Raw genomic sequence first — 11,692 nt, 5'->3', positions numbered from 1 at the left:
GCAGGTTAAATACTGCAATCTGTGTGAGAGATGCCTATTGGATGTGTAAAAGGGTGTCTGCTGAGCCATCACAGCCTGAACTAACACTGTGCTTAAAATGTTCAGTGTGCATTTTTCCTGTGAGGCACCCAATCACACACAATTTATTTCTGATTTGGGTTCTGAATTTACACTCAGACATCAAACCTATTAAGAACCTCTGAAACAAACCAGCTCACTGGGTTCCTATGTGTTGTTCCCCCACTGTTAAATAAACACTAAATGCTTAAAGCACAAACTTTCAGTGTAGAAAATATGATGTACTTTTGCGCTTTTCCCTCAAAAAAAACCCGCCACAGGCAGCAATCCATCCAAGCAGCAAAAATGCAAGACAAAGCCAAAGTACCGAGTCGTAATCATGGTGGCAGCGCCTCCTTTGGAGGCTTTACACTAAATGAAGAGAGAATGGCTGATTTGATTCGCAGCTACATGAGCTAACGCTGCCTGAATTCATTGCAGATGTGAGCTTTGTTTTCTGACCTGCCTCCTTCCAGACTCCAGCTGGAAATCTGAGCTACTGTTGGAGTCACTTCCAGTTCGTGCTGACAGCGGTTTGGAGGCTGCACTCCTTCCTGTCTTCTCACTGTGGGACTGTGCAGAGCTAACACACTGAGCTCACATTTGCTGGGGTTCATATTTAGCCTCTGGGCTCTCACTTCAGAGCTCCCTTATACCTCTGCAAAAGTAATAACACTTTAAATGAAAACTTTAAATGAAACTTTATTTGGCTTTATTTTCTTGCGAAAAATATAAAAAAATGCAAGCTCAAAGAATCACATGTACAGTACTCAATTTACACACGTAGAGAAAAAGAAAGAACACAACATTTTTTTCCCCACCAGTGAAAAAAATCCAGAGCAACAAAACAGAATCAGAAATGTTTCACTGCACACAGGACACTGTCGGCGTTATGGCTTCGTGCAGCTTTTCTAAACCATAATGACAGTTATTGCCTGAGGACAACCTGTACCTGGATATTTCTTCCAACTTCAGCTCAGTGGTACAAAAAAAAGACACAAACCAAAAGCAGATAACAGAAAACACATCACTACTTTGTTAATGTTGCAAGTCATTGGGGCAATGTAGCGCTCTCAGCAACAAAGTGTATCTTTTTCACAATGATGTACACAGTGAGCAATATTCACAACACTGGGCCAAAAAAAGGAGCGCACCAATATTTTTGCCTCTTTTCCCTCATCAGGCAGCCGGACTGCATTTGTACAGAGTGTTTAAGGTTAGCCACAGTTTCTGCCTCATGTACTATAATTACATGGGAGTAACAGAGTTGAGCACTTACTGAAATATAAATCGTTGAAGGTGTTTCAAAAAGCTTTGAAGATATTTTTCAAGAAACAAATCAACGTGTTGCTGTGTACAGAAGAATGGAGGCATAAACTCTTGTTTACATTGTACAAATGAGTCGAGGAGAAGCAGCTCATCATTTCTGGATATTGTTTTTTAAACACTGTGAGAAGAGTCTTCCAAATATGTTCAGAAAATCAGTAATGTTTAGTTTTCAGACTTCTGGGTTTGCTGAAGATTGTTCAAGCCGTTCTCCTCCAAAATGACAAACTGTAGACTGATATTTCAAGGTTTGAAAAAAAAGCACTTGCTTTAGTTTGGCAGTCCATAACAGAAATCTTAATGTCTGCAATTTATTTTTGTTGAAGGTTTGTGATAGTTTAATCGTAATGCCAAGCCAAGATTATTTTAATCAGTCTGGCACAATGCTGACCAGAAAACTAAATGTTCAAATCTCAGGTCTTCGCATATAATTTCTCAAAGTCTACAAAAACAAAAAGTGTGGCTGCCTGAGGGGGGGAAAAAAGCGCAGAGCCTGCAGCCAGACTGGAAAACAGTATCTGCAGCATGTGTGTTGTCTGGACTCACACATGCAAAAACACTGGGACGCCTTTTCAGGCAACTAGCTCTCAGTGGAAACACAAAGCAAACAGCAAACAAACAAATTCAGTGTATGATGTATTCTCAAAAACATAGGCACAGCAGATCTCTAACCTTTGACCTTTTCACCTTCAGTAATAGTTCAAGGCCACCACTAGCAAGTCTGTACAAACATGTATTTACAAACAGTACACGAGCTTGACAGCAGTTTCCAAAGAAGCTGCCAGTGTGTTGTGTCGTTTTGACGCTCAAATTAGTGTTGGGATTAACCTGCTGATGATCATCGATTCGGGCTGAAATTACTCGTCCTTTTCTTAAAGTCAAACACACTGACACCCTCTCAGTATGACTGTATCATTTGGTCTCTGACAACACGTCCTGCCTTAAACATCACCTGGAACCATGAACACGGATCAACATGCACAAGACCCAGACGCTGCCATGAAATGAAAATCTGAGTGCCAAATTCCTTAAATAACAAAATATATATAATATATACACTTTGATAAAAACAAAAAATAAAATAACATGATGCACGTAAGATGCCATCATACACACTGAACAACAGCAAAGAGCTGAACACAGTTTCAGGAAGTAGTACAAGAACTAATGAATGGAAGAAAACATTCACTCAAAAGAAAATACAGATCTCTATGTACATACCTGTGTGTGTTAATGTGTGTGCGTGTGTGAGTGTAATGTGCATGTATGGTTGCAGTTCTGTGTCGATCATCTGAATACTGCTGTGAACAAAGCACGGTGGGTCGAACGTCCAGACTGTGAGGTGGTGTTACTCTGCAGGTATCAGGTCAGTGGGAGCGTCTCCTGCCTCTGCTGTTCCAACACACACCCACTGCCGGCTTCATTTATCCTGCTGTCTGCTGCACATCTTCACAGGGGCTTCACCGGAGACAAAGAGGAGAGCGTCAGCTTCTCAGATACTCCTCTCAGTCCAGTGATCACACTGAATAAATCCTGTTTCCAGCTGCATGCACTACATGACTGTTATTCTATATTTATCACACATTCAGTGCAGCCCTGAATGTTACCCAGAATGCGACGGCACAAATGTCTAACTTGGATCAAACATTTAAGTTTAACTGAACAGCTACCAAACATGTGAAATTAACCACAATATAGACAATTTTCAACTTCCACAGCCTTGGCAGTTATGTTAAATCTTCACAGAATAAAGGCATTTGATGGCAGTTTTAAAAATGCTGTCACTACAAAAATTGTTGTTGGTGTTTGATGAAATGAAAACTGCAGTCATGGTTCACACAAAATTACTGGCTATACATAGAAGTTGAGTGTAAATTGTGACTGTTCATCCACAACAATAGTTACCTGGTCATTAGGGCCCTTTTTGTCTCCGTTGACAGCCTTTAGGAGGACGGCTTCCTCATTCTTTGTGTTGGTCTTCATCTCCACAACAATCTCATCTTTGGTGGTCTTCTCTTTGGTGCTGACGACAGAAAGAGATGTTGGGACATGTATGTCATGGCTAAAGGCCCAGGCATCAGTGCTGGGCTTGATATGATGGCAAATTCCAATTTAGACAGTTTACCTCTGGTTTCATAGACTCAGTAATTCCATTTTTCCTTCTTTTATAGAACATACTAATCTTACACACGACTCAAATAGTCCTTTATTTTTTACACTTGAAGCACTTCACTTTACAGCCAATTCAGAATCACTGCTTAACCTAGCATGCATGTGTTTTAGAGAGCCAAAATCACAGAATTACTTAATCATTTGGAAGAAAAAATGGATGGATGGCTAGATAAATGGCGAGAGTGTAAACCCAAAAATATATAATAAAAAATATATAGTGTACACATTTACTAACACGTTGCAACAGTGCAAACTGGATGCAGGCGTAAAAAATATTGTTGGCAGCGTAGTGGCACGATTGCGTGACCGTGACCCTGTTGCAAATGTATCCCTGTCAGTTCCCTTTTCAAGATGCAAAATATAGGGAGAAAAATATTTAAATAAAGTGCACAAACTGATTTACAAACATCTACGATGTGCAATTTAATTGAGTTGATATTAAACACAGAAAAAGCATGTTTTGTGCTTTATATTGATAAAGAAACAACCTGGGTGTTAGAAAGCAGCACAACTTTTATAAATCACCCAGAAAACTAGCCACACCTGTCAATGCTCTTTAGGGCCTATTTAGTAAATCTGGCCCTCACAGAGTAGCTGGAGGCTTCAGACTGCTCTAGATAGCCTGTTTCAGCCTGTTTTTTCAACTCTTTTATCTCTATGATGCAGACGTTGCTAATATACTAATATCAGGGACATGTGATGCCCGTGAGCACAGAAGCTCCACCTTACATTTTGTTTGCCATGGGCAGCAAGTTAGAAAGTTTAAGTGTAAGAATGAGCACAATCGGTCACCTTTAAGCAGAATGAGTAGAGACAATACTTACATCTCCTGCTTGCCAGAGCGTCCACAGGGGATTTTTCCCTTCTTGTGCAGGAAGTAGATTACACTGCCAAGGAAGGCCAGCAGCAGCAGACACACTATGATCACTACAATGATCACCCCACTGCCCTCTGCGTCACAAAAACACAGACAGAGGACACACTGATCATAGGTTCATCTAAAAGGTTAATCAGGTTAACCTAGTTAACTTTATCAATAACGTTTCTGTTTACTGGTTCAACCTGCACATAACAATCACACTACACTGAAGATACATGATTTACTTTAAATCACTCAGTGCTTTCGTGCCTGTTTCATAACATCACTGCAGTCGCCGGAGGAGCTTGTACAGCTTAGACTTTAACAACATGAATATGAAACAGAAAGACGGTGTCACATGTGTGGTGTTGTGAATTTTAAAGCTCTACCAGGGACTTAAAGTGTAAACATTATTGTAACGGCAGCGTTTTCTACTATTCTTCTCTTTAACTTATCTCTTGCAAAACCCTGTAACTATAAGGAAGTATAATGGGGTGTATTTACATACTGCATTACTTGCTGCTCTGCTACAAAGTAGTTTATTTAACAAAGTTCTTCTCTTTACGCGTAAGAAATAATTAACTGACTGTGAAATTATGTCTATTATATTGTCTCTATCATTTAACTGGCAGTGGACGCTGCAGTGCAGCAGGACTGTATGAAAAATCCTTTATTCATTCATTTATAATCATCATTTATTTTGCTCAGCATCTGTGACCCGTAGCCCTAATAATTGACTTCATTTGAATTGCATTATCCATCCAGAATGTAGGGGAGCTGTATTATCACGTCGAAGTCTACTGGAACAGCATTTGTAAGAAGTAATAGACTGGTGGGAAATAATACGAATATTTTAAAGGAAAAACAAATTCTTCCAGGGTAATATTGTATTTTGACTCAATGTGTCATTTCAAGTCCGAAATAGCATTCCTTGATGGCTTTTTCTCACCTCATAAGACTTGCCTGGTTGCATGCCATCATCAAAAAATGTCTTAGACACCTCATGTAGCGGTAACTATCACAAATGTTGTTTTAAGTACTTTGGGGGTGTTTATATGCTGGTCTGTCTGTGACCAATCCTGTCAATGGAATAGTGATGCAGTGATAAAACTTTACCGGTTTAGTAGCTGAAATAAAAGTGAAGGCAGGCATAGTCCAATCAGTGGGCACTGAAGGCATCAGAAACAGAGGCACCATGCCATCACTGGCATCCCACAGCCCTGTTACTCATTAATTTTAGTGTATTTGTAACTCACAATAGCAACAATCGTTATCTGATGCATAAATATGTAATACAAAAGCTTACATCCTTTCCTTTTAATCAAAAGTCTTTAAAAAAACTTTTGCTACATATCATACAGCCACTGGTACATCTGTGTAGTCTCTCTGTGTCAGTTCATTGTATTGTCCGGGTCTTCTATGACTACAAAACTAGCAACAAGGCCAGGTGGTTATAAACTGATCTGCATTTTCTGTTCTTTTAATAAAATAAAAAACAATTAAACGCTTCCACAGTCATGTGTTCCCAAATCTAACTCCAAATTTCTCAGTTTAAATCTCAAATAAATTTTGTAGTTTGTATAAATTCCCTCGACTGCACTGCTCTAAGCCTTCTGAATATATACTCATTGCAATAAAGATGACAGCTCTTTGTGTCACGTTTATCTCCAAACAACAACGACAACAACAACAACGACAACAACAACATCTACGACAACGTAAAAACTACAAATTTAACCAAGTGGCTTAATAGCCTCTTTAATAGAATTCTTAACCTTTGCATAGGTGCGTGGGATGAGAGGCTATATAACCTTTGGCACTGAAACATAATTTTGCACAAACAATGTGAATGAGACACTCAGCGTGCAAAGACATGGACAGAGAGGTGACATGGGCAGAAGGATTAGAATAAAGTGATACTATTATCTTTCTATTCTGCTTTCCTAGAGAAAGATGCATCCAAAGCCATCCAATGTAAGGGAGAACTACTAAGAAGTTAGTTTTGAGGACTTCTTCAGGTGTTTTTATACCCGTGGACACACTTCACACTTCACAGTCAGAATTCAAAGGTCATGATATTTTTTTTGCATTTCATCCACTGAAATATCCACGAGTGTCCTGAATCCATATAAAAATTGAGAAGCACACCAAACACGGTGCATAGTGTTAATTCACTCTAAAAATACACATAACTGCAGTATTTTGAGTCCAGCCAATCTCCATGTGAGATAACTACAGCTCCCGATAACGCAGTAAATAAAAGTAAACAAGAATTTACTTCCTATGAGCACTCTACCCTAAATGGAGCACACACTGGGTTTTTTACTGTTGTTTTGGTTCCTTTGTATGGCCCATAGGGCCGATGAAGATTTAACAGTGACTGCTCAGATAACGTCAGAAAATTACTTTAATGCCCCTCGCCACAAATAAGTGCAAATTTTCCAGGTATGTAAAAATCTGCTGTAAAACAAGAGGGGTGTCTGGAAAAGTCAGTAAAAGTGAGACAGTGTCTGTTTTTAGTGTTTAATAAGTTATTTTATTTGTTTTAAAAATTCTGGTATAAATAAATAGTATTTGTACCAGGGCAGAGTGTTTGGTCTACGTACCATTCTAGCTTCTGCTGTGCTTGAATTTGCTGGTGTTACGATTTTTTAGTCTATATCAAACAGAATATTTAATGTGCCCACAGGCCATCCCAAAGATCTGCCAGCGAACCAAAGACAGGACTCGTATCGAGTCACTGAAAAGGATTGATAAATAATGTATGGACTCATCCAACCCTTCACTGTCACACACAAAACTTAAGTCAAAAGCGTGAAAACTGAGACACAAGTTGATAGAAAGTGAACGAAAGAAAAATAGGCGTCTTTAACAAGAAGAGACTGAAGGGCAATAATCTTACCAGGAGTGAAGGGAGCAGTTGTGGTGACCCTGGGAACTGTGAACAAGTAGAACAAAACTTAGAGCGGGTAGCTGTTCATGTCTACCAACATCCGCAGAGCACACACAGACACTCAGATTTAACTGGATTCTTTTCATTTATTATAAAAATCTACTTGGACTGTGTAACACAAGTTTCTGAAGCATGCAAAGCACTTTTCAAAGAATCAATAATGAGTCACTCAAAGATGTTCAAAAAGCTACTTTAACATGCGCCCTTATTCACAAGGGGTCGCCACAGCGGGTAGCTCCACATATTTGATTTAGCAGACTTTTACGCCAGATGCCCTTCTCGACACAAACCCCGAGGGATTTGTGTCTCCTCCTTGGACCGGACCAGGTATTTTTCACTTGTTAGATATTTGATCATTTAAACAAAGATCAGTTTATTAGCTGGAACAAGGGAAAGTTTCAGATATTGTTTAAAACATAGCTACCAGTTATTGAGTTCAGTTTGGTAGCTGCAGGCTTCTTTCGTTTTATTCAACTGAATGTGCTTTTTTTTTTCTTTTACTTCGATCTAAATCTGAGGTTTAATGCAGCAGCCTTCAAGCAATCACAAGACTTAAAGAGATGTTAAAAAAAGAAAGAAAGAAATACTTTGGTTTTTCAAAGATATGTTTGAAAATATCCATGATATCCAAGAATCCATGAGAACCTTTTTATCAGTAATCATAGGGAGACGTGTAATTTTCTGAGAGGCCAAAATAGGTAAGAATCACTGCATTTATGTGATAAACTAAGGTGTGATGTATTTACTGTGGTCTAAACCTCTTAACAATCATTACCACTGACATTCATTCAAATTAAGTCTGATACGAGGTGTCATCATAAAGCCTTTGTGTGACATCCGTGTCACAAATGTCATGTAACATCCGCAAGTACCTTAAGAGGACACATTTTACTATCACAGAGACTGTCGAGGTGGACCGGACAATAAAACAAAAGAAAGCTTTATTCTGTCAAGGAATAGAGCTGCATCTATATTTCTTACAGAAGGAGACACAGACAGAGACTTTAGATGCTACTGTAAAATTTTAAACCCTTTTGCTATCTGTGACTAGAAGTCTGACTTTGTTTATCCCTAATCTAGAACTAACCTGCTCTGGAGCAGATTAGTACAAGCCTTCAGTCAGGAGCATGACCAGGAGCATGCTCAGCACATTCATTTGCAATATGAATTAATTGCTAAGGGTAAGATTATAAAAACCAAACTTCACGAGGAAACCACGTGAGCAAGTGGTGTGCACCACTCTAAGCCATTTTCAGTCATCACTCACCCTACTCGAGTCCCTGTAACTTTGTCCTTCAAACCTAACTTCCAGAGAGAGATTTTAAAGAGGGAGGAAAGGGATTTGGGAAGCTCTGCCCAAGGAATGACTTTAAAGGTGAGATTGGTCAAATTTAAAGCAGGTGTGTTTTTTTGATTTTTTATGGATGGGGGAGTTAATAGCTTCACCTCATGAATGCATTCTGGCCTAACGGGTCTTCTGAAAAAAACAAAACAAAAACAAAAACAGAAGACATGTTAGGCCTGGGCTTCTTGGGCTGAGGAGGAGGGAAAGTTCACCAAACCTTGAATGATTTGGGGGCTACAATAAGTTCATCAAATAAGAAAGACCCACGCTGAGTTACAATTATAGTGCATGAGAAGTAGTGATGTTTGGTTAAAATGTGACAATCAATTTTTTGGTGTGTCCTCAAAGTGCCTGAAAAATGCATTTAATCTATTTAATACTAAAAAGTCATCTGCTTGTTTTATATCATCTCACGGTACCCTGAGACTCTTCTTTGCAGACATGTATGTACGCAAACATCACCACATATATTTGTACCACATTTTCTCTATATTGCTTATTTTATTGTTTTTTATTATAATATTCATGTTGAAAGTCCAGCGTGTTTTTGAAAGTCGTGTATTTTCAATGTGCAAATACGAAGGAAATCAGACACTAACGTTGTGCACTGGGACGTTACTAATGATTAAGAAAAAGTATGAAGAAGATGTTTGAGGGCTTTCTCCATATGTGAATTCACAAAGCATAATCAACACACCAGCAGTGCCTCTACAAAATGTTTCATTTCTCCAACTGCACGGATAAAAGGAATCAGCATTATGAATACTGAGCAAATGACTTCTGATTAGATTTAGGAAAATAAATGTTTTCTGGAAAAACCATGTTTCCAATCTTTCCTTTTGCACAGTTATTACAGAGCAGGCGGCTAGTAAGTAAATGGAAAATGTATTTGAAGATTTAATGTTAGAACCAGGGCGAGCTAATGATGTTCATTCATTTAGACTTGAAAAGCAAAATAAGTTTTAAGTTTCAGCACTGATGCTGCCTGGAAGAGGTCAGAAAATTCTGTCCTCTTCATAGCTGTACTTTTTAACTCCCTTAATTAGCCAGGAGCCAAATATTGTGCAAGAGTTGTGGCACTGTGTGTAACAGTCCTGTCAAATGGGAATGCAAGCTGGAATTAAACGAGCTAAAAGATGAAAGAAAACTTGTAAAGCTCTTTAGCACCGAGAGTTTCCAAACTAGCATGCTGGAGCAAAGGTTAGCATTGGGAAAACATATATGTAAATGAAGTCATAGTTATAGTGTTCTGGTGTAAGTGAGAGAGGCACTTACTGGCTTTGATTTTGAAAATCTTGACGCCAGAGCCCCTGTCACTGGAAACGTTGCACTCAGCGGTGATGTCCGAGGTGACTTTGACCGATACCACGCTGTGAGTCATGTGCTTATGTGTTTTTTTATCCACTTCATGCCAGCTCTGTGGAGACACACAAACACACTAACTAAAGCTGGACTAAAGCTGTTTGAGAATACTGTAATAAATGCTAGCATCATCGTGACATGTAAACAATCATAACAAATCGAGCTAGCTTCGACTGAACATGAACATTGTAGGACAAATGTCATCTCCCACTGTGAAGTAAGTTTGCACTGCGAGGCAGACTAAGTACCTGGCTGCCAGTGATGTTCCAGGAGATGCTTGGCAGTGGATTGCCCAGAGCCTCACAGCTCAGGTTCACCACCCTGCCTTCCACTTCATCTAGCTGGACCTCCTCCTCTGAACCCACCAGTTCAGGACCACCTAGAAGCACACATAAAGAAATGAAGATCATTACATGTCAGTGACAACACGGTCAAACTCTCACAGCCTTAATGAAGTCTTTCTAGTTTAAGTTCTAAGAATCACCACAAATCCCATCACTTGGCTGACATTTACTGTAATTAGTTTTCAGGGCAAATCAGAGGGATGTAAAAACAGAGGGAGCAAGTCATGACCAATAAAGAGAGTGCAACAAAAACATGTCCACATATCTAATGCTGTTTTCACAATTCATTTTTTCCCTCCAGGTCACATAGGTCCTCCTCTCAATAACTTCTCTCAGAGAAACTAAAGGGCTTTGCTGTTATTGCCCCCAGACTCTAGAGTAGTCTGCCAGCCCATGTAACAACCTGTGCAATCAATGACGCTTGTACGTCACCTCTAAAACCTCAAAACTGCCTATTTTAGTCAAACATTTGTCGCTCTTCAATTTCAACAGTTTTTCCACCACTATTAGAGTTTGTGGGGTTTTTTTAACCCTATGTCTAAATTTTATTTTGCCATGTTTATTATATTTTATTGCTGCTATTGTTCTTGTGTTATTGTAAGGAGACCTTGAGGGTCTTAAAGGCGCCTATAAATAAAATGTATTATTATTATTAATATTATTATTATTAGGTATATATTTATTTTTATTTTTGACTTATTCTGAAATTGTTCTTTTTTTTGGAGACCTAGAAAACACTTGGGGTCAACTAATAGTTATAAAATGCATTATATGAATAAAATTGACATGACTTGATATGTGAACTCTGAAGAATGCAAATCAAGTCTGAAGTTGCCCAAAGCGCTCTTTTCTCAAATCCAACAGATGCAGGACACAGAACACAGAAAGCTCGATGCATTCTGCACGCTGAAAATACTTTTCAGCGCGGGGTGGTGTCTGACTAGAGCATGCCAAAGGCAGAACACATGACTGCTGTGAATTCTCCACATAATTATCTGCTCTACCCAAACAAATGGGGAAAATTCTTTAATGTGTTGTCTGAGTGATTTGCACATTTGCAATCTAGAATGGAGCTCCTCGGGGTCATTTCTCGAGTATTTTACAAATGGTGTGTAAAAGCTCGATTCTCAGGCACAGAGATAACAGTCCTGTTTTAGAAACCAAAAACATCCACATTACGAGGTTGCAGGGATGGTAAAGTTGAAGTTGCACAATTGTCACCCAAGAGGTCACAGTTTGTAAAGTGAATAGTTTACTAAATTAAGTTGATTTTC

At 39.0% G+C, this 11,692-nt stretch overlaps 1 protein-coding gene across 2 annotated transcripts in view; it reads right to left on the bottom strand.

Annotated features, from left to right (window-relative positions):
• Positions 1 to 739: 739 nt before the first annotated feature.
• Positions 740 to 11,692, bottom strand: part of mcama (melanoma cell adhesion molecule a) — a 60,821-nt gene continuing 49,868 nt past the window's right edge. Inside the window, exons 11-16 of one of the 2 annotated variants that reach the window (XM_085470905.1) lie at positions 10,323 to 10,453; positions 9,988 to 10,129; positions 7,317 to 7,352; positions 4,380 to 4,506; positions 3,289 to 3,406; positions 740 to 2,841 (exon numbers count right to left, since the gene is read on the bottom strand). In XM_085470905.1, coding sequence (XP_085327031.1) covers positions 2,833 to 2,841; positions 3,289 to 3,406; positions 4,380 to 4,506; positions 7,317 to 7,352; positions 9,988 to 10,129; positions 10,323 to 10,453 — 563 coding nt within the window. In that variant the 3' untranslated portion in view covers positions 740 to 2,832. The remainder of the gene's footprint in view (positions 2,842 to 3,288; positions 3,407 to 4,379; positions 4,507 to 7,316; positions 7,353 to 9,987; positions 10,130 to 10,322; positions 10,454 to 11,692) is intronic. The other variant, XM_085470906.1, reaches the window with a different exon arrangement.

The sequence above is a fragment of the Copadichromis virginalis genome, linkage group LG10 (assembly GCF_057382275.1).
Source record: "Copadichromis virginalis isolate Kocher_CV1m ecotype Utaka linkage group LG10, C_Virginalis_male_GT1.1, whole genome shotgun sequence".
Lineage (NCBI taxonomy): Eukaryota > Metazoa > Chordata > Actinopteri > Cichliformes > Cichlidae > Copadichromis > Copadichromis virginalis.
The sequence above is the reverse complement of the archived record's forward strand: the minus strand, read 5'-3'. Positions and strand labels throughout refer to the sequence as shown.